Here is a 24,164-nt window from a genome sequence, read left to right as displayed (position 1 = left end):
CCACTTCCTGTCCTCCTAACCGCTGCCCCAAATTCTAGACTCCCATTCTTAGTGTCCCACTAGTGCCTCACACTGAGCGCATCCTCTTTCCTAAGGATGTTTCTTTCCTTCCAAGTGAATAGAACCCCTTCCTCTCTTCCCTGCCTCTCCATGGCTGTGGGGCAGGGGGTCTCCATGGCCCCATGTCTTGCTCAGAATTCTCTCCCGCATCCCCTCCTCCCTGCCATTTTCACTTGTCTGAACTGTTGAAACAATTTCCGAGCTCACCTCTTTGCCTCCCATCTCACCTCCTGCAGCCCATTCCCCTTTGTGACCAGCTGGCGCTGCTGGTGGAGGAACCGTTTTTAACTGCAAGTCTCATTTTGTCAGTACTCGCTCTCCCCTACCTGTGGGACAAAGTCCAGACCTGTTAGCACAACATTCAAAGCATTGCATCCGTCTTGTCAGCCTCACCTCCAGTCACTCACACGTGTGGCTCACGCCATGTAAAATGCTTCAAGTCGCACCTGACATCCAGTGAGTGCCCAGTCAGTCAGTATCCTTTATCATTCCATTGGCAGTTTTGCTGTGTTTATGGACACCACGCCATATTATGACATACACTGGGCATATTCACACCTCTTCTGCGTTTTCTTTTCTTCTGCCTCTGGGGCCCTTCTTCCTCCTTTATCCACTGAGGTAAACCATTATTGCTCATTCTTTCTATCTGCAGAGTCAACCAAACGTGCTCCCGCTCACAACATAGTCACATTTGAAAGGAATAGTCATGTGTTCTGTGTTCTCTCAGATACAGATACGCACACGTGTATAAAGCATTCATGCTTTTATTATATAGATACACACACATGTACATAATATGTATGCCTTTGTTGTATAGGTACACACACCTGTATATAACATACATGCTTTTATGTTATAATACATAAGACATGTATACATAATATATATGCCTTTATTATTGTAAGACGTTCCATTTTGTTTGTAGCTGTTTATGTAAATGGATGGGCTTCCCTGGTAGCTCAGCTGGTAAAGAATCTCCCTGCATTGCAGCAGACCCTGGTTTGATTCCTGGGTCAGGAAGATATCCTGGAGAAAGGATAGGGTACCTACTCCAGTATTCTTGAGCTTCCCTGGTGGCTCAGATGGTAAAGAATCCGCCTGCGATGCAGGAGACCAGGGTTCGATCCCTGGAATAGGAAGATCCCCTAGAGGAGGGCATGGCAACCCACTCCAGTATTCTTGCCTGGAGATCCCCGTGGACAGAGGAACCTGGCAGGCTACAGTCCATGGGGTCATAAAGAGTCAGGCACAACTGAGCGACTAAGCACACACGTATAAGCATATGTAGGCTTCTCAGGGGCAGGAGCCATGTCATATTCCTTTTTCCAGTCTTGCCCAGTAATAACACATTGCCCAGCACTTAATCAATGTATACTGAACCAATGAATGAATAATATAAAATCTAGTAATTTCTAGGAAGCTAAGCTCATTTGGTACTCAAACATCAATATTAATGAGTATTAATATTTAAAGGCTTGTAAATGCAACTGAACACGGAGGGGAACGTGCTTTGGCACATGCAGATGTGGAGAAACCCTGAGCCTCACTGACGACCTCTCCTAGCATTTGTAGCATTTAACTGCACCACCAAATTTCTACCCGGGCCCTGATACTGTCTGGAAGTGTTCTATGCTGGACTTTGCAAGCAGGGGTGGGACGTGGCTATGGGGTAACGGAACATGGTCATGAAGCAGTGTCACCTTTGGGAATGGTTACAAAACTGCCCAGCATCATCCATTCTGCCCCAAGTCAGGCATCAAAGACAGTCAGGTTGCTGCTGCTGCGGCTGCTAAGTCGCTTCAGTCATGACCGACTCTGACCCCATAGACAGCAGCCCACCAGGCTCTCCCATCCCAGGGATTCTCCAGGCAAGAAAACTGGAGTGGATTGTCATTTCCTTCTCCAGTGCATGAAAGTGAAAAGCAAAAGTGAAGTCGTTCAGTCGTGTCCGACTCCTAGTGACTCCATGGACTGCAGCCCACCAGGCCCCTCCGTCCATGGGATTTTCTAGGCAAGAGTACTGGAGTGGGTTGCCATTGCCTTCTCCGACAGTCAGGTTAGACCACCTCAGATCTCAAACTTCACGTTGAAAAGGTGATTAAAAATAGAGCTGATGCCTCTTTTGTTAACCTAAGTGTGGGTCGAAGGCTAGACATACACATTCGGAAGCTACAGACAGCATGCCCATTGGAGAGAACTCGTTTGCAGTTTAAAATGTGCATCAGGAGCTCCTGGGAGGAGGCGGTCTGGAGATGGGGATTTGGGGTGACCTCTCCGACCTTCACCCCCTCTGGCTATTTTCTTTCTTCGTGCCCAACCACATTTCTCAAAATAAAGGTTGGCACTCCCTCTCCCTGCTTCCCCACCACTAAGCATTCCCTCGTGGGATACGGGCTGGGTGCACCACCTTGCCATCAACTTTTCCTTCCCACGTCACCAGTGTCGCCTGAGTCCCTCGTGCATGGTGACATTTGACCCTACTGAGCATCTCATCGGCCTCCCCCCGCCCGACTGTCTCTGTGGCCTTGTGCTGCCATTATTCTTCCACTTCTGAACCCGCTTCTCAGTCGTCCTCCTCTGTTTTTCTCTCCATAATGGTTGGGTTTCCTCCAGCTTCCATCCTTGGCCTCCTTCTCTTTTTCTTTCATACCTTCTTCCTGGGTGATTTCGTCATTGCTACAGTTTCAACCATTGACTAAATGATCATCAGCCTCAGATCTCTATCTTGGAACAGCTCTCTCTTTGAAGCTGTGAGTAAGGTTATCTCTTCCCTGCCTTTCCAGCCTGCCCACCTGCATGTCACGTAGGCACCTGTAACCTGCCTGCCCCAACTCTGCTTATCTTCCTCCTCCCCAAACCCATTTTGTTTTCCACCTTGAGGAATGCTATTACAAGCCCGGATTAGAAATCTGGGGGTAATCTTGAATTGCTCCTTCTTCCCTCATATTCTGTTGGTCACAGTGCTGACAGCCGTATTCCCATATATATGTGTCAAACCCATCTCATTTCTCAATCAGCTAGAACACGTGCAGCATTTGTAAAAGTGCCTGGCTCACTGCGCACTGGGTCAGGGGTGGCTGTCACCAATATTTTCCAACCCCACTGCTGCCTCCTTAGCTCAGAGCCTCATCATTTGTCTTAACTTCTCTGGCTCCAAACTCCTCTTCTTACGTTAAGCTGTTTCCTGCCTTGGAGGCATTCTGAAGTTCTCCCAGATCTTCTTTATATTTCACGATTTGTCTTACCACTTAAACCCATAGCCCATTTGTCAGTGTTTCTTTAAAACTTTTTTATTTTGAAATAATTTTAATAGAGTTGCAGAGACAGCCAAGAGGTTTCCCGTCTCCCTTTACTCAGCTTCCTCTAATGTCAACATCTCACCAAGCAGAGGGTAAGATCAAAACTAAGAAATCAGCCTCAGGACAGTGCTTAACTGAATCGCAGAATTTATTTGGATTTCACCAGTTTTTACATTCATGTCTTTTCTTAGTTCTAGGAGGTAAACCCAGAATCCCCCATTACATCTCCTATCTTTCACGACCTTGGCACTTTTGAGGAGGACTGGTTAGTTATTTTGCAGAATGGACCCCAATCTGGGTCTGTCTGGTGTGTTCTCATGATTAGCTGTATGTTTGGGGAGGGGTCGCACAGAGCTGACGTGTCCTCAGCCCTTCATTTTAGGACAGACACGATGTTACCGTGACTGGTCACTTGTGATATTAACCTTGACCACTCAGTTAAGGTGGTGTTGGCCAGGCCTTCTTTACTATAAAGTTTTACTACTTTTCTCTTTGTTATTAACTTATTTGCAGGGAGGTACTTGAAGACTTTATCTTGTTTTTTCTTACACTCGTCCTACTAACTATAATCGGTGGAGTATGTCTGCTGGTTATTACTGTGGTGGTCTAGTGGAGGTTTTCTGTTTTCCTATTCTCCCATTCCTTCTGCATGTATTAATTCAAAGTCTTCTGTAAGGATAAGACTTATGTATCCAGTATTTATTTATATCAGTTCGGATACAAGGATACTTACTTTATAATCATTCAGTTCAGTTGCTTAGTCATGTCCGACTCTGCAACCCCATAAACCACAGCACACCAGGCCTCCCTGTCCCTCAACTCCTGGAGTTTACCCAAACTCATGTCTATTGAGTCGGTGATGCCATCCAACCATCTCATCCTCTGTCATCCCCTTCTCCTCCTGCCCCCAATCCCTCCCAGCATCAGGGTCTTTCCAATGAATCAGCTCTTTGCATCATGTGGCCAAAGTATTAAAGTTTCAGCTTCAACATCAGTCCTTCCAAAGAACACCTAGGACTGATCTTTAGGATGGACTGGTTGGAGCTCCTCACAGTCCAAGGGACTCTCAAGAGTGTTTTCCAACACCACAGTCCAAAAGCATCAATTCTTTGGCACTCAGCTTTCTTTACAGTCCAACTCTCACATCCATACATGACTGCTGGAAAAACTGTAGCCTTGACTAGACGGAGCTTTGTTGGCAAAATTATGTCTCTGCTTTTTAATATGTTGTCTAGGTTAGTCGTAACTTTCCTTACAAGGAGTAAGCGTCTTTTAATTTCATGGCTGCAGTCACCATCTGCAGTCATTTTGGAGTCCAAAAAAATAAAGTCAGCCACTGTTTCCACCATTCCATCTATTTGCCATGAAGTGGTGGGACCAGATGCCATGATCTTAGTTTTCTGAATGTTGAGCTTTAAGCCAACCTTTTCACTCTCCTCTTTCGCTTTCATCAAGAGGCTCTTTAGTTCTTCTTCACTTTCTGCCATAAGGGTGGTGTCATCTGTATATCTGAGGTTATTGATATTTCTCCCAGAAACCTTGATTCCAGCTTGTGCTTCTTCCACCTCAGCATTTCTCATGATGTACTCTGCATATAAGTTAAATAAACAGGGTGACAATATACAGCCTTGACATACTGTCTTCTCAATTTTGAACCAGTCCATTGCTCCATGTCCAGTTCTAACTATTCCTTCTTGCTCTTCATACGGTTTTCTCAGGAGGCAGGTAGTATGGTCTGCTATTCCCATCTCTTAAGAGAACCTAGTGGTGTGTAGAACGAGCAGCCGAATTTAGAGTAGGCTGACTCTACGTCGTTGTTGTTTAGTCACTAAGTCATGTCCACCTTTTTGCAACCCCTTGAACTGCAGCACACCAGGCTCCCCTGTCCTCCACTGTCTCACAGAGTTTGCTCAAATGCATGTCCATTGAGTCAATGATGCTATACTCTAAATGGTGAGTGTTAAATAGGGATGATTCCATGAGTCCCAGGAGGAACGGCATCTTGAAGGGTTTGGTCATATTGGTTTTGAGAATCTCTTCCCCACACCCAAAAAGGTACTTAGGCTGAAGTAGTAGCTATGCTAAAATTGAAAGAGTAATGAAAAGCAAGATTGATCAGAGTTCCAATCCTGGTTCTGCCACGAAAACTTTCCTCTGCAATTCAGGTCACTCTTCTGTAAAACCAGGAAGATGACCTGTATAGCTTTACAGTAGAGCTGTTCAATATCGTACCCACTAACCACATGTCGGAGAAGGCAATGGCACCCCACTCCAGCACTCTTGCCTGGAAAATCCCATGGATGGAGGAGCCTCGTAGGCTGCAGTCCATGGGGTCACTAACAGTTGCACACGACTGAGCGACTTCACTTTCACTTTTTACTTTCATGCATTGGAGAAGGAAATGGCAACCCACTCTAGTGTTCTTGCCTGGAGAATCCCAGGGACGGGGGAGCCTGGTGGGCTGCCATCTACGGGGTTGCACAGAGTCGGACACGACTGAAGCGACTTAGTAGTAGTAGTAGGAGTAGTAGTAGTAACCACATGTAGTTATTAAAAGAAATTAAAATTTAAAATTCATTTACTTAGTCACACCAACTCCATTTCAAATGCTCCCTCGCCAAATATGTCTAGTGGCTACCATACTGAATAGTGCAGAAATGAGCATTTCCATCAAGAAATTTCTTTTGGATAGCACTGCCCTAGCTGTTGCTATGATAGTCATTGATTCTAGGATGATTGAAGATAATGTATACTGCTATTCTCAAATTGGATGGGACATTTTCTGGTCTCTGAGAAACTCAAAAGCTGGATGAAAGTCTTTTTATTCTTATTCTTTTATCTATAAGAGTAGAGAAGCTCTCCAGAGTGTCTCACTAAGTAAAAAAAATAGTATGATGGTTGTTGTAGTATGGCAGAAGTATTGTGTCAGTGTTTCTGTGCATTGAGACACATCTAATATTTGAGTATGTAGAGAATATATCTGGTGAGTCACAAAAGCTCTCCTATAGCATGGACCTGGGAAATTTGGGACAGCAGAGGGAAGAGGGGACTTAATTTTCACAGCCTGAATTTTGTCCATGTTTGTATATTCTCAATTTTTAAGTACATATGTAAATTTCAATAGCAAAACTAAATCTATCAGTAGATGTCAAATAATAATGCTTCATACATTTCCACAGCTATCCCAAGTATAACAGGAAGAGAAGGAAACTACCTAAATATGATAAAGACCATTTATACAAAACTTAACAGTGAACACATTACATAGTGAAATATCAAAGGCATGGCATGAGGAACAAGTCAGAGAGGGTAGCTATCACCACCATTATAATTGTTTTGGATATACAAGCTTGTGTAATAAGATAAGGAAATAGGTTTTCAGGTTGAACATTATGGCTCACTAAATGTTGAAGCAAATCTTCTTGGCCTGCATACTTTAATATAAACCTTAAAAAACACACTTTTTTTGTATTGTATGGCTTAACTGGAAAGGAATGAAATCCTACTGATGCCAAGAACAACAAGGAAGTGTAAATCCAGTAAAATAAGTGTTAATTTCTAAACAGTAATTAGCCTGAGGTTTAATGACTCACACTTACAGGGTCAAGAGAGAAAGCCTGAAGCCTGAAAGGAAGGGGAATTGGATCAGATATTCCTGAGTATACACCAGGGTTTCTGAAGTGTAACACTTTCAGTGGGTGAAATAGAAAATCTTGTCCCACAGAGAGGGTAAGTAAGGATAAATGTCTATCTCAGCCTTGGACATGAATAGGACACAAGAAAGAAGACTGCACTGATAATTCCTTATCATCAAATGTCTGTACTCACAAATTTTGGACTAGAATTCACAGTACTTATGTGGTTTTAAATGCCCCAAGCTGAAAATGTAGTTAAAACTTGTTCCAAGTTTTTAGTGCTTCCCAAGGCAGGAGCAAACATATGCCTCTTTAAAAGGATGAACCTTAATTCCAGGCTACAAAACATTCCTAGAGATAAAATTCCAAGGTAAATGAGCTCAAAATCAGAAATCACCAAACACATGAAAGTAAGCCAGTATGACAGCATCAGCCAAAACAATAAACTACGGATTCATCCCACAAATGCTATCAGTTCAGTTCGGTTGCTCAGTTGTGTCTGACTCTTTGCAACCCCATGAATCGCAGCACGCCAGGCCTCCCTGTCCATCACCAACTCCTGGAGTTCACTCAGACTCACGTCCATCGAGTCAGTAATGCCATCCAGCCATCTCATCCTCTGTTATCCTCCTGTCCTCCTGCCCCCAGTCCCTCCCAGCATCAGAGTTTTTTCCAATGAGTCAACTCTTCTCATGAGGTGGCCAAAGTACTGGAGTTTCAGCTTTAGCATCATTCCCTCCAAAGAAATCCCAGGGCTGATCTCCTTCAAAATGGACTGGTTGGATCTCCTTGCAGTCCAAGGGACTCTCAAGAGTCTTCTCCAACACCACAGTTCAAAAGCATCAATTCTTTGGCGCTCAGCTTTCTTTACAGTCCAACTCTCACATCCATACATGACCACAGGAAAAACCATAGCCTTGACTAGACGGACCTTTGTTGGCAAAGTAATGTCTCTGCTTTTGAATATGCTATCTAGGTTGGTCATAACTTTTCTTCCAAGGAGTAAGCGTCTTTTAATTTCATGGCTGCAATCACCATCTACAGTGATTTTGGAGCCCCCCAAAATAAAGTCAGCCACTGTTTCTACTGTTTCCCCATCTATTTGCCGTGAAATGATGGGACCAGATGCCATGATCTTCGTTTTCTGAATGTTGAGCTTTAAGCCAACTTTTTCACTCTCCTCTTTCACTTTCATCAAGAAGCTTTTAGTTCCTCTTCACTTTCTGCCATAAGGGTGGTGTCATCTGCATATCTGAGGTTATTAATATTTCTCCTGGCAATCTTGATTCCAGCTTGTGTTTCTTCCAGTCTGGCATTTCTTATAATGTACTCTGCTATAGATATGAGCAATTGATCAGTTATGGAATATAAAATACATTTAATATGTCTAAAGTTTTAAGACTATTGAAAGGATGATAAAAGCACAAATAGCTATCAAAATTGACCAAGCAAACTATGAACGAGAACTAAATAGAACTTCTAGAAATGGGGAAAAAATGGACTAATGTAATTAGAAACTTCAGTGGATTAGACATAGCTGATTAGGAACTGACGAACTGGAATATGGCACTGAAGAAATTACCCAGAATGCAATGTGAGAAAGACAATGGAGTGGAAAATGAGAATTAAAAACAGAGATTAAGAAAATCCAACACATGGCTAATTGGTATTCTAGCAGGAGAAAACAGAGAGAATGGCGTATAGATAATAATTAGAGACATAATGAATTAAAAATTTCAGAACTGATGGAAGATATGAAGTCTAGATTCAGGAATCTTAGAGTATCCCAAACAGGACAAACAAGCAGAAATCTTCATTAATGAAACCTAAGAACACTGAAGGCAAAGAAAAGATCAAAAGCAAAGAGAAAAAAAGAGATTACCTATAACAACAGACTGAAAGCTGTCTTTTATCAGGAACAATAAAATCCCAAGGTTATTGGAATGAAAATTTCAAAGTGCAGAAAAGTTTTGTTAACTTACAGGTTTATATCCAGAAAAAAAAAAAAAAAAAAAACCCTTCTAAAAGTGGGGAGAAAATTAAGGCATTTTAAACAAACATGAAGTGAGAGGGTTTACTACCAATAGACCCTCACTAAAAGGAATGTCTAGAGTATGCTCCACAAAGAAGGAAAATGAACCCCCAGAAAAGATATGAGATGCAACAAAAAATGAAGATACAGTAGAATCAGAATCCCAGACACTTAATCCTAGCACTTAAGTCAGGAAGAGTGATCAGTTAGTGTGCTGAGGTCCTTGTAGTATTCAGTACGTGGATAAAGAGACTAATCAGCATAAGACTGCAAGTTAAATACACATGATAAAAGTTCTAAGGAAACCACTGAAATAATCAGAGTATATAGCCTCCCTACTTTTAATAAGGAGAAAGTAAGAGGGAATAAAAGCCCTAATCTAAGAGACAAGGATGAAAGGAGGACATAAAGAATCAGAGAAATAGAGTAACAGAAAGTTCAAAATAAGCTGATACAAGTGAATCCAAGTATATTTGTAAACCCAATCAATGTAAATTGGCTTTATCCTTTTAAAAGATTGTCAGCCTAGATAACAAAAAATCTTTCTATATGCTGTTTACTAAACATAGTCTTTAATATATGAGGATACAGAAGGGTTGAAAAAAAAATGGAAACATTCGTATCTACTAGCCAATACTAATTAAAAGAAAGCTGGGGTAACTATTTTAATATGAAATAGACTAAGGAGAAAAACATTGCTGTGGAGAGTCTCTACATTATTAATGAGACTAACATTACTAGGAAATAAGGACATTTTAAAACTAAAACACTTTTATGCATTAAATGTTACTATATAAAACATTTTAAATGTCGGTCAGAATTACAAGAACTTGACAAATCTACCATTAACATATTTCTTTTAATAACACGTTAAGAAAAAGTTCATAAAACTAGAGAAGAGCTAGACAATCTAAATGACCAGCAACACCTCCAAATGAGTATTTTCATTCTTTTCAACTGAATGGAACACTTGCAAAATTTGACTATGTCCATAAAGCCTCAATAAATTATACAGACCAAATTCTTTGACCATGATACAATAAAGAAAACTTTTTTAAACTAACCCTCTCCATGTTTTTGGAAACAAAAATATAATAACTTAGGAATTGTTCATATTGGAAGGAGTAGTTTATGTATTCTAATTCTTTGAAAGGGTGGTTACACTTATATAATATGATATATGTGGCGACTGTGTTTGTTAGAATATCTAACAATTCTGAATGACAACCATTCAGAATACTTGAGTTTATTCTGCCTTGTTTTAATATTTGAGAACTTTTTGAATACTGTTTCATTGTTTTCTATAAATAACCTCTGCAAAAGCCTATTTGGATGCTAACTTCAAAAACAACTGAAAGAGTTACAATATAATGCTACCTGAGAAAATTTTCTAAATAGCATCCTATTTCAAAATCATGCCTACTATTTTACAACAAGTTAAACTAATGATGAACAATTTTCAGAACTATAAAAACATGAGAGAAACAATTTCCTGGAAGAATAAAAATTTGGTAATGGAAAATGTTCATAGAACTAGCTGAAATTAGCTGAATAAAGGGGAAAAAAAACTAGAAGACTTTAAAAAGAATTTAGTAACACTGAATGAAGTTATTTAACTGTAGGACTATTTGAGTAGATCTCTTAAATTTTAAGAGTTGAATATTTTTAAAATAATATGAAGGGTAGAAACAGTAGAGACTCTCAAAGAAATCTATCTTAAAATGTCATAAAATTGAAATAAGTGACATAAGCTTGCAGAATAGGGACAGTAATGTTTTATGTTATTTGTATGCCTAGAGAATACTAAAAACTCAAAGAATAATAAAGGAATTTGGTAAGATGACTGTATTCAAGAAGAAAATTTGTAAGACAATAACTTTTATTTTTACCAGTAATAATCAGTTGGTAATACATATATACATACACACACACACAGGATGTTTACTGTAACTTTATTACAAATGGGGGAAAAGTGCAATATAACCTGACTGTGTATCTACAGGGGAATGATTGAATAAGATCTGTTATATATTGGGTTGGCCAAAAAAAGTTCATTCAGGCTTTTCCATAACCCATTTTCTACTGGGCAATTTTGTCTTCAAAGAATTACTCAAGAGGCATTTGACTTGGATAAGCTACAACTGCTGAAAAATAAGATAATGTAAGCTATATGGAGACCATTGATGTATGGTGAAGTTTCATTAGTTTGTATGGCATGCCTAAAAAATGAGGAGAAAAGACATTTTAAACATGCTTCAGAAAGTCCTGTCAATCCTCCAATAGGTTGTGGAGAGTGGATTAGGTGAATCCAATAGCAGACAACATATTTCCCATTAAGGAATCCAAAATTGTTCCTTAAGATAGAAATATAAATTTACATTAATAAATAGACTTTTTTTTTTTTTTTGCCTTTAAGTATTAAGGGGTTATGTCATTGCATACCCGAACCATTGATTTTAAAACATACCAGGATAAGTTCCGCTCAAGGAGGAAAAAAACCTTCAATTAAACTATTACCTGATGCTTTCTTATGACTTGGAATTTTTATGTTCTACTTTTTGAAATTGCTTATGTAGGCTTTCTTTAAATTTACTGAAGTATAGTTGATTTACAGTGTTGTGTTAATTTCTGCTATACAGCATCTTGTAGGCTTACTGAGACGTGGACGTGACCACACTGTGAAGAGTTATAACCAAGTTCATCCACATAGAAGCAGTGGTAACTCTTATAGCTTCCATCTGGCTGTCAGCAGTTGTAGGATCCTATCAGTTTTAAGACAGCCTGATTTCAGGGGTGTTAAAATGTGAAAGGATGTGTGCATTAGAGTTGATTAAATAGGACACATCAAATTAGTTATCTTCCAAGTGGGTTTAAAAGGAAAGAAGGTTCTTGAGACATAAATATGATTCATATTGTACTACACTATGAGAGTGTTCAGAACACCTTGAATTAGGACTTGACCACTGCCCAGGGGAAGCACAGAAGGCTTTCCAGTCAGGGCACAGGAATGTCCTTGGAGAAGAAGGCAGACATGAAAAAAAGAGGGTAAACCCCAGATATGAGGGGAAATAGCTCAAATATGATAAACTGGGTTAAATGCCCACCTATGGTCCTGGATTCCCTGGAGAAGGGAAAGGCTACCCACCCCAGGATTCTGGCCTGGAGAATTCCATGGACTGTATATATATATAGTCCATGGGGTCACAAAGAGTCTGACACGACTGAGTGACCTTCACTCACTCACTCATGGTCCTAAGGCCTTACCATTTTGGGGTTTCAAGACACATTCCCTAGGTCTTCACAATACATATGAGCACCACAGTGCCACCATCAGCTGAGGAAGGGACAGCAGCAACCCTCTCTTACTAGATGCTCAGTGTGTATTTGGTGAGTGAGTGAATGAGTGAAGGTGTGAGTACAGGGCTTAGGGTGGTGTGTAGCAAAAGTAATAGCTGTTCTCTTTCCCTTGTCGCCCCAGAAAAACTCGAGAGTGAGAAGCTGAACGTCGCTGAGGTCACCCAGTCAGAGATTGCCCAGAAGCAAAAGCTGCAGACTGTCCTGGAGAAGATCAACGAAACCCTGAAACTTCCTCCTCGGAGCATCAAGTGGAACGTAGACAGTGAGTTTTGTGGAGGGAAGTGGGATTGTTACAGGACACCTGTGGGGTTTCCCCAGGAGGTTGCATCATAAGCTGGGTGGGTGCAAACCCATATATCTCTGAGCGAGACGTGCCTTTCCTTAAAATGCAACTCATCACCCTCATCCAAAGGAAGCTGAGGAAGGTGTTCTGTAGAAACCTCATGTAGACTGTTGGGAAGGGAACTCCTGTTCATTGAGCTACTTCTGAGTCCCAGCACACCCTTTTGAGAAAACTACTGTCTCCAGCCTGTCAAAGCTCTGGAAAGTGGAGATCCCTAGTTTGAGCAGCTGAGAAGCAGGGAGCAGGGACTTGGCTCTATTCCAACACCCACCCCCTTCCTCTCACCCCAATACTGTCCAGAGGGAGCAAAGATATGGTTGAGAGCATAGGTACTGGAATAGGATTTTAAAATTCAGGTTTTCATGCAAGTGTAGCTCAAGGATCTCAGAGACTATAAATGGTTCATTCTCTTGCTGCTTCAAGGGCCTGGCTGTCTAATATGGACCTAATTGAGTCCATATCAGTCAACATGAGATCAATAGATTTGAGCGAATCCAGTAGCAACAACACGTCTTCCTATCGGGAGCCCAACATTGTTTTGTTCTTTGTGATAGAATAAAAATATGCATTTAGATGAATAAAATGACTTAGATTGTAGGTTTTACCTTTTAAGTATTAAGAGATTGAGTATTATATCTTATTGCATCTGATGTATATAACTTAAAAAATTTTTTTTTGTGGCTGCACTGGGCCTTTGTTGCTGCACACGAGCCATCTCTATATGCAGTGAGCGGGCTTCTCACTGCGGTGGCTTCTCTCGTTGCAGAGCACAGGCTCTAGGCACCGGGCTTCAGTAGTTCTGGTGCGTGGGCTCCAGAGTGCAGCCTTAGTAGTCGTGGTACATGAACTTAGTTGCTCCACAGTATGTGGAATCCTCCCAGACCAACGATCAAACCCACGTCCCTTGCATTGCGGCCTGATTCCTAACCGCTGGACCACCAGGGAAGTCCTGATGTATACTACTTAAAATGGACGTCTCCTCCCCACCCCAAAAAACCACCTTTTAGACCTGAGAAAGTAAGGGGAATCTTCACCTCTCCAAGTCAGAGACATAGTAGCTGCCACTGGCAATCTCTTCAGCGGGTTCCTAATATCCGACATTGGAAAAAGATGCCAAGTACCTCCTTCAGCATAACTGCACCTTTGCTTGCAGGCATGATAAGCTGCCTGGAGCAACACACAGCACTGGGAACAAGGCATCCTCTGCCTAGCAGAGCAGATACCTGAGGGCGGGAGCCCCAGAGGCTGCCCCAGGCCCCAGGAATGCTAATCATGTTCAGCAGGGGAGGGAAAGGGAGCTGATCACTAGTTTGGGTAATGTATCTGCATTCTGGAAATCCATAATAGTAATAAGCATTAAAGTCCTCTGATGGTGACCTCTGGTCAGTTTTGTTTGATCCTATTTCCTACTCCTTTGAAAATGGACCATCTCTATATACCTCTGCAAAACAAAACACCTTTTACCTCTTTTTTTTTAAATTGAAGTATAGTTGACTTGTTAGTTGCTCAGTCTTTTCCGACTCTTTGCGACCCCATGGACTGTAGGCCACCAGGCTCCTCTGTCCATGGAATTCTCCAGGCCAGAATACTAGAGGGAGTTGCCATTCCCTTCTCTAGGGGTCTTCTCAACCCAGGAATTGAACCCAGGTCTCCTGCATTGCAGGCAATTTCTGTACCGTCTGAGCCACCAGGGAAGGAGTAAAATATCGAGGAAACCCTCTGGAGCTCTCTTTTCTTTTTTTTTTTTTTATTGAAATATAATTCGTTTATAGTGTTGTGTTAATCTCTGCTGTACAGCAAAGTGATTCAGTTATACATAAATATATATACATTCTTTTAAAAATTATTTTTCATTATGATTTATCACGGGATATTGACTATAGTTCCCTGTCCTACTATAGTAGGACCTTGTTTCAAAACTCCTTTTCATGTATCATGGACTCCAACTCGGAAAATAGGAAAGATGGAATTGTTTTCTTTCATTTGTTTTTAGGCAACGGAAATTTATTTGCTTCCAGTTTTGGAGGCCACAAGTCTGAGACCAAGGGGTGGGTATCTTGGTTCTTTCTGAGAGCTGCAAGGGGAGGATCTGTTACAGGCCTCTCTCCTGAGCTCACAGAGGGCTGATTTCTTGCTGTATTTCTTCACATCATCTTCCTTCTATGCATATCTCTGTGTCCAAATTTTCTCTCTTGATAAGGACACTTGTCATGTTGGATTAGGGACTCCCCCTATTCCAGCATGACCTCATCTTAAATAATCACATCTGCATTGATTTTACAAATAAGGTCACATTCAGGGGGACTGGAGGCTAAGACTCCAGTGGGTTTTCATTTCCTTCTCCAGGATGAATTTGAGGCTGGAGTGAGCAAATCAACCCTTAACATCTGGCCAGCCCCCACCTACCTCTCTGTCCGCAAATGTATTTGATGCTGTCTCAGCCTCTCTCCTTGTCATCCATACTGGCCTCATTTAAATAAGGCACAATATTCCCACCTTTCTAGAACCCTTTCTGGAAGACATTTCCTTGATCTGAAACATTCCTCATTTCATCTTCCCCATCCACAAACCATTTTGCCTGGTTTAAGACAGGAATTTTTTAAAGCCACATCAGAACCCTTGTCTTCAGTGGCTTTGAATGATTTGTTTTGGGTTCGCACTCACTTTCATTTCTTAAAGGGAAATGTCCACGAGTAAAATAATCACATCTATTACCACCCTCATCTAGCTGTTTTCATTTTTTTGTCATTACTATCCACATCAATGCATAGTTTTTCATATTTTTACTTGATGAAGGCATGTACAAACTCATTTTGTTATCCTCTCTTAATATTACATCATACACATCTTCTATATTCACATGTGGTCTTTGTAGTTATAATTTTTGATAGCTGCTCTGTTTCCTGGGCTAGGTATCCCATAGTTAACTTAAACCCTATGTTGACACTGATCTTTTTTAGAATGTTTTCCAGCTTATTGCTAATATCAGATAGTGCCGAGTTAAATGTTAGGTTGTGACTCTTTGCTTCTCTTGAATTATTCTCATCAGATAGCTTTCCAGAACTGAGAGGAATGACTAGGTCAGAGGGAATAATTATCTCAGGGACCAGCTCCCTGTGATGCCTTGGGGCTTCAGGCCGCAGTGCTTTCTGTGATGAGGAATGTGGCGGGCACGACTCCCAGGACAGGCTCTCACCCCTCCTCTCTCGGTTATCTTCCCTGGCTCTTTCTGAGGACACTGTGTCACCTTCCACTCAGGATCAAGGTGGCAGGGGCAGCACTAAGTTTCCAAGGTCCTTGATCCAGGGTTTTAGGGGACTCTTCCTTTTCTTTTTTTTATTCACAGTAATAATTTTTATTATTGAAAATTTAGAAAATACGGTTAAAAGACACTTAAATAACATCTAACATATTTAACATATTTATAGTGCTGTATGCCTTGTACTTATCTAAACACTTTACATATTTTGAGCCTTGCAATCGTTATTCAACCATCTGACCCCATTTTACAGATGGGAAAGTTAAGGCAGAGAGAGGTTAAGAAACAATGAATGTGAGCTTCCCAAGGGCAAGGATTTTTGTCCCTTTACTGTTGTATCCCTAAAGCCTGGAAAAATGATTGGCAATACTAAGCACTATACTATTTGCTAAAGGAGTGTCACACGGTGGGTGAGTGGTGGAGCCAGGAATGAGACCCAGAGAGTCTGGCTGCGCCTGTGTACTGAGCCACACATACTGCCCCCAGGAGCTGTCCATCAGATACAAGCACTGTCAGCCTTGTGATGTTCCTTCGGGGTTTGTGTGTGTGTGTTTGTAAGAACTAAATACATCAATAAATGAATAAAATGTGTGCATATACTTTGCATATAAAATATATTTTTATGAAGATGAGATAAACCTGTATATATGTTTATCTTTACAGATCATTATCCTTCTATATGTCGCTTTTTAAAATATTATATGATAGAATTAGGTATATCATAATTTACTTAACTAATGACAGATTTTAAGATTTTTTTACATTTTCTCACTAATATGAGTACCGCCTGAGGAGTTCTGTCTGCTCATAGATATAATTACTTCTTAGGAATAGAAACCCAGCGGTGTTAGTTTAGAGCCAAAGGATATGTACATTTTAAGGTCCTAACACATACCGTCAAACTGCTTCCTCCCAAACTGTACCAATTTCTGTGTCCCCGCAATTCATGTTTGGGGAACTATTTCTCGCTCAGCAGCACCCTTGAAGCAGCTCCCCAGCCCTAGAGCGACCCTCCTGGGGTCTGCAGGGCCCAGGTGATACAGTGGAGTCTTGGTTTCTCAGCCCTGCTGTCATTCTGCACGTTTCCACCCTGGCTGGAGCACAGGCCACGGCGGCCCTGCCTTCAGCCCGGCGTCAGGGAGAAGACACCCGAAGACGTGCTGGGGGATGAAAGAATGAGAGTGCCCAGATACACCGAGGTTGTCAGAAGCTTTCCTAATTGAAAAGATAACATGTCTTTATTCTAAAGAAACATTTGAAGCAGGAAAAAAGAATCAGTCTTTCCGCTATAGCATTTTTTTTTCACTTTCCAAGGCTTGGCAACAAGCACATGTGTGTATGTCTCTATTTGTGAACATATGTGTATGTGTGTGTATTTATATACATGTATGTGTGTGTATGTACAAATATATGTGTATTTATAGGCACAAATCCATAAATGTTTATTTCCCTTATTTCTAGTTCTCTTTAATATTATATTCTTAATATTTACATCTGTCTACTTTGTCTTAACAATGATTTTCAATATATGCAAACTATCTCATCTTGTGGATGTTCTATAATTTATTTAAGCAGTGACTATTAAATCATGTTTGTCCCAACCTTGGGATTTGCAAGGAAAATCTCAGGCATCACTGAGGAGAAGAGAAGCAGCTCTATAGTTAGGATAAAGGAACCAGAGCAGTTGTACTCCTTTTTATCAGTTTTGCCTGATGACTTTTGGAACAAAGGATTTCTCTGCTTACTTTTTTAAAAAAATTGAAGTTAGACTGCTTGTCTAAACCATCCTCTTACAGGGAAGTGTATCATCTCTAGGTCCATCCAAATGGCATTATTTCACTCTTTTTAGTGGCTGAGTAGTATTCTATTCTGTAAATATGCCATATCTTTTTTTCCCCCAAACTTTAAACTTAATTTTGTATTGGGGTATAGACAATTAACAATGTTGTAGTATCGGGTGAACAGCAAAGGGACTCAGCAACACATAGACGTGTATCCATTCTCCCCCAGACCTCCTCATATGCAGGGTGGCACGTAATACTGAGTCGAGTTCCAAGTTCAATACAACAGGTACTTGTTGGTTGTCCCTTTTGAATATAGCAGTGTGTTCATGACCTTCCCAAGCTTCCTAACTATCCCTTCCCTCTGGCAACCGTAAGTTCATTTTCTAAGTCTGTGAGTCTCTTTCTGTTTTGTAAGTTTATTTGTATCATTTCTTTTTAGATTCCACTTTTAAAGGGTGTCGTATGATATTTCTCCTTCTCTGACTTACTTCACTCAGTACGACACTCTCTAGGTCTTTCCGTGTTGTTGCAAATGGCATTGCTTCATCCTTTTGATAGCTGAGTAATATTCCATTTCTATATTGCCACATCTTCTTTATCCATACCTCTGTTGATTGGAGCACATCCTCTTTATCCATTCATCTGTCAATGGACGTTTAGGTTGTTTCCCTGTCTTGGCTATTGTAAATAGTCTGCTGTGAACATAAGGGTGCAGGTATCTTTCTGAATTATGATTTTGTTCAGATATATGCCCCGGAATGGAATTGCTGGTTCATGTGTTAACTCTTTTTTTGAGGAACTTCTGCACTGTTTTCCATGGTAGCTGCACCAGTTTACATTTCCACCAACAGGATAGGAGGATTCCCTTTCTCCATGCCCTCTCCAGCATTTATTATTTAACATCCTTTTTACACAGCATGTATGTGATGTAAGAGAGAGAGAAACTACATAGTTTTTTCTCGTGAAAGTATACCCAGAAAGACAGAGCACTCATCGGAAGAGTGTGCCTACAACACAGCTCTGCTTTGCTCACTGAGACAGTCAAGGTAGCATACGGCATCACCAGAGTGTGAGAACGAAATCTCTGACCACAGCTTTTCCAGCATTATGAAAAAAGTGTAGCGGGAGCAAATGTCCTTACAAGCCTCAGTGACGGGACTGATGCGGTCAGTTCTGACTGGAAGAACAAACCCGGGTTTTGCATTTGTGCATCATGTCAGTGGGTCTGTCGCATGCCAGGTGCCCTTTTTTGAAAGGGTGAGTGGGTCACACTGGGTCTCATCTGTGGTACTTGGGCTCCCTAGTTGCTGCATGGGCTCAGCTGCCTCATAGCGCATGGGATCAAACCGATCAGGGTTCGAACCCGTGTCACCTGCCTTGGCAGATGAATTCTTTACCACTGGGCCACCAGGGAAGCCCCCAGGTGCCTTCTTTAAGGCTGTAAATGTTGGGGGATTCTTAGTTGACAAAGCCAAAGGCCCCAAGCTGAAAACTCCTTCTGGAAGGCCATGAGTTAGGAGCAGTTCATCTGCTGTATGGTGGTGGTATTGAGTTGCTGTTCATCAGAGTCAGTGGAAAACCTTCTTTGAAGCAGCAATGATAACAGAAAACTCTAATGAGTTCCCAAGAATGGTCTGAATCATTTCATTTTCTTGGTGATTTCCCAAAGCTTCTGTTAGAGCAGATTTATTGATCCCAGGGCAGACAGAATGACACCCTAATAATGGGCCCAGTTCACACTCACTAACTACACAAAATAGACATTTCTTGTTCCTTCCTTAAATGCCCCTGTAATTAGACCCATAAGGCTGGTAGGACTTACTTTCCCTGTGAAGGCAGGTAAAGTATCCAGAGACTTTCTCCTTTCTTGAAAGAAAGGGGAGAAAGTTGACATGGTTTAGTTGTCTGGATGCCAGGCACTTTCTCATAAGTGATAATAAAAAAATCTCCCTGGAGAAGGAAATGGCACCCCACTCCAGTATCCTTGCCTGGAGAATCCCATGGACGGAGGAGCCTGGTAGGCTACAGTCCACAGGGTCACAAAGAGTTGGACATGACTGAGCAACTTTTTAGTTTTACTTTTTACTTAGTAACTATAAAACATCCAGCTAAAGACTAACAGGCAGGTATTCTTTCTGCCCCCTTCTGATGTCTATGTCAGAAGCTTTCTCTATCTCCTTTATACTTTAATAAAACTTTATTACACACACACACAAAACCCACCATTCCTAGGCATTGCTATGTGCTAGGAGCTTTGCCTATGTTATGTCTGGAAATTCTTACCACCTGCATTTCTTCATGGGCATTGTTATCCTCATGTGTGAGGTTGAGCAGGTTGAACCCCAGGGGCCTTGAATGGCTTACCCAAGGCCGTGTACTCAGTAAGGGAACGGTAGTTTGTCAGGTCAGAACGCAAGCTCCAGTTGGCCTGACCCTGTGTGCCCGTTACATCAAACCCTTTTTTTCCTCTCATCTCAGAAAGCTACAACTCAGTAGTTTCCCAGCCTTTTCTGGCATACACGGCTTAACATCCAGCACACACAGCTCAGCTACAGAAGGCAGCTGGGGCATGAACACCCCCTCCCAGCTATGACCCAAAGGGCACTGCCTGCACTGACTATGCATGGCACTCAAGAGAGCAACAAAAGCCTGGGGTGTCTCTCATGCCTTCCTCTGGGGCTCTTAAAGCCCTGGGCAAAGGAAGGCACCTGGTGTCCTGACTCCATGTTCCCTGATTGAGAGCCTGCTTTGTGTAGAGCCTTGGAACAAGATTAGGGCTGATAACCCATAGAGTTCCCCATCAGATGGGAAGGGAGGGGGAAACAGCAGACATGCTTACGGTCATCGGCAGAGAGTGAGCAAGAAGCTGGAGGTGGCGCTGCGCTGATCTGCGCTCAGGCTCCAGCGGTTGCCGGGATCCCAATCAGAGTGGAGAAGCACTGCACTGCAATCCAGGAATAACACGATCTAAGAAGTAAATCCGTGGGATCTGGCTGAGAACCGAGGGGGCCCAGGGTGAGGCCTACAATGATTAAGGGTGTCCCCTGACCCTTGGGGGTGGGATGAAAGGGGTATTGATTGCGGATCAAAGTGAATCAGGATGCTGGGTGAGGGGTCACTGAACCCAGATTTCTTTTCCACTTTGTGTACAAGCATTTATTTCTACATGTAGCTGAAGATAAGGTTTGATGGCCATGAACCACCTCACAAGACCAGGACACAGACTGCATTAGCCCCACGTGGCACTGCTTTGTTTTGAATACCTGTTTATATCTGCCTAGAACCTGCAAGAAGATTCTCTGATTTATAAATCATCTTCTATTTCAGCCGTTCATGCCAAGAGCCTGGTAGCCATCTTGCATCTACTAGTTGCTCTGTCCCAGTATTTCCGGGCACCAATCCGACTGCCAGACCATGTTTCCATCCAAGTGGTTGTGGTCCAGGTAAGTCAGAAACCACCTCAAACATCAGTGCCCTTAAAGGGGTGCAGGGGCTGAGCTCCGGGGTGAGCTCAGGCACACTGGGAAGCTTGCTGGGAGGACTGAATGAGTGCTGAGTGTGCCTGGGTGTGCTGTGTGCTGGGAGGCATGTCAGTGAGCTTTCTGATGCGTATGGGCTTATTTCCGATATACATACTAAGGGTGGAACAGCGTGTGCTTGTGTCCGGGACAGCCTTATGTGGGGCGTGTGCCTGGGGTTTACATGCTTTCGTGAGGAAGGTACCTACCTGGGTGTTATGTATTTGAGGGTGGGTGCTGTATATATTTGTGAGGTCTGTGTAGTAGGATTACGAGAACATATTCCTATGTGTGTAAGTATGTCCTGTAAGCCATGGAGGGTCATTTTTTGGTTCAACAACCAATGCACAGTTATTGAGAAGAGGCAGGTATCTGTGCATGTGAGGGCACGTGTGCGTGTGTACACGTGTGTTTGAGAGAGACCCTGACAGGCCGTGCCCGTGCTGAGGGCACTGCCGCTTTTCACCTGCCCAGAGAAGCATAGCTGGGGCATCAAGTCATCTTGTGCAGATTATTATGTGGAATTTCCATTTACACATGGCTCTGTCCTTTCCACAATGAGGGGATGCTCTCTCCCCATGACTATCTCATTCTGCTCCTAACCCCATTAGATACTCAAATTCAATTTTATTTTCCAACTTTATGCTGTTGAGCAAAAGGTCGTCATTTTGTTGGCTTCTGTTCTTTTCCAAATAAACATGCTGCAAGGGAGAACATCCCTAATGAACAACTCCCTGGTTATTCAAGGTTATCCAGGGTTCTGTCTGGCGGCTCTGCCATCCCTTGGTGAAGAAGAGCCTGGAGGGCCAGTAGGTTTTGCTTGAGAAGCCAGGCCAGGCCAGCTTCCTGGACAAAAGGTCTTTGGGCCAGGCTTTCAGGAATCAGAAGTGAACCGGAGGAAAGGCGGACATGGGGGTGCCACTCAGCTGTGCCCTAATGAAAAGGTATTTTTTCCAATGCCTTCTGGGTACTTAACTTGCCAAACATTAAGGGGGTATAATAGGAATATGACACCTTGGCCCTGCTTGCCCAGAGACAGGACTACCTAAGCAGCGGAGAGGGCTGTCAGAGGCCCCTTGTCAGTGCACACGTGTGTGGTTCAGACACTGAGTGCAGCTGACTGAAAGGGACTAATTGGCCTCATTTCTGGGCTCTCAACTGTGTCAAGCATGGCATGAAGGATTTTATGGATGTGCGGCCAGCCCAGAGCCTCCTGGTATATGCATCTTCCTAGCGAATCCAGGCCACCTCTATTGTGTCATTTTTTTTTTTTACCAATCAATAAAGTGTGAATCCGTTTCATTATATTTTTTAAAACTATGATTCAGGATTTGTGAGGATGGGGGGTGAAACAGTGGTCACTGCAGGCCCGTGTCTCATGCCTTATTTTGAGCTCAGTTATAGGCCATCAGAAGCCTGTCACTGGTTTAATTTCTCCTGCACGCCGTTTCCTTAGCACGAGGGAGAAAGGAGGACGTGTTACGTAAAATGGCATCGAGGCATGTCAGGTTTTATGGGGTGTTTTGCTTTATCAAGTGAAACAGGCACAGAAGCATGACTCAGAAATGGCTGTAAGATGCTGACTGAACTAGAGGGTTAGTTCTTTAGGGAACAGATAGTGGTTTGAAGTGAATCAGGGTGCTATGAGGGGCACTGAACCCAAAATTCTTTTCCATTCTATGTACAAGCATTTATTAATTCTGTCTGTTGTTGGAGATGAGGTTTGATGTCTGTGAATGGCCTTATTAGTCCTATGTGAAAATTGTTACATATGTTGAAGCTGAATTTGGAGAAAGTCCTGGTTTATCCTCACTGGATCTTTTTTAAATGGTATTTTACATTTTTTTCTTCCTTTTTTGCTTTGATAGTTCATTCTTCTTAATCTAATCCAGATACAGGCATGGCCTTTATCCAGCTCTACCTTTCCTTCTGTAAAAGGATTTTGTAAGGATGCTAGTTTCTGTGGCTATTGGGAATGCCAAGAAAAGGTTGTGAAAGTTGGGACAGGAGGGTCAGAAGGTGGGCTTTAGCTAAGAGAATAAAACTTGGAGGGTCCTTCTTGACACACCTTGGCCTTTGTGGAAGATGGATTTGCTCTGACAACCTCTTGCCATGCCTAGACTATCTTCCAAGTGTCTGGTAACTGATTGGGTAAGGACCTGATGAATGCATCTCTCTCCTCACCTTCATCAGAAAATCTCCCTGAACCCCAGCACTGCTTCAGCAGCTCACATACCCACATAAACCAGCACTCAATTGACTAACAGTAGGGACTTCTCGGTCCATGGGCTAAGACTCTGCGCTCCCAAAACAGGGGAACCAGGTTTGATCCCAGATCAGGGAACTAGATCCTGCATGCTGCAACTAAGACCAGGTGTAGCCAAATAAATTGATTTTTTAAAAATTGACTAGTAGCAGCCTCTGTCTCTCCGAACAGCATTCTGATCGTGCCTCTGCTCCCCCGACTCTGCCTTTTTTGCGGGGCCCATTCCTCCCACTAGAGTGGGCTCTCATCTGTGTCCAGCCCCATCCTAGGCTGACCCTCCCAGCTCAAAGCACTTGTTCTGGTCCTGCTCTCAGCACTTCCTCTCTGCAGGGGGCAACCATGTAATTGCTTATCCACCGCACATTTGAGAGGGAAAGAAAATCCTACTCTGATAATTGAGCTGGGTCCTGAGGCATAAACCAGGGGCTTGTTTGAGGAAAACCTTCTTGCTCACCTTTTCATCTACCCCATTTTACTCTTAAGTTCCTCGAGGTCCGAAACTGTCATAAGTCCAACAGAGGGGCTTGCACGGAGAAGGCACTGATTCATGAAATGGAGAAGAAAGAGGATAAGTTGATGGCAGGGGGTAGACAGATGATGGGCAGATAGAT

The 24,164-nt window shown here is 42.4% G+C and overlaps 1 protein-coding gene across 3 annotated transcripts in view; it reads left to right on the top strand.

Moving 5' to 3' along the window:
- The window catches only part of PARVA (parvin alpha), a 166,818-nt gene that overhangs the window by 106,108 nt on the left and 36,546 nt on the right, over positions 1 to 24,164 (top strand). For all 3 annotated transcript variants that reach the window (XM_015101013.4, XM_042233043.1, XM_060399887.1), the window contains exons 5-6: positions 12,505 to 12,645; positions 21,097 to 21,212. In XM_015101013.4, the coding sequence (XP_014956499.2) occupies positions 12,505 to 12,645; positions 21,097 to 21,212 (257 nt within the window). The remainder of the gene's footprint in view (positions 1 to 12,504; positions 12,646 to 21,096; positions 21,213 to 24,164) is intronic.

Source organism: Ovis aries, chromosome 15 (assembly GCF_016772045.2).
Source record: "Ovis aries strain OAR_USU_Benz2616 breed Rambouillet chromosome 15, ARS-UI_Ramb_v3.0, whole genome shotgun sequence".
Lineage (NCBI taxonomy): Eukaryota > Metazoa > Chordata > Mammalia > Artiodactyla > Bovidae > Ovis > Ovis aries.
This window is presented reverse-complemented; position numbering and strand designations above follow the sequence as displayed.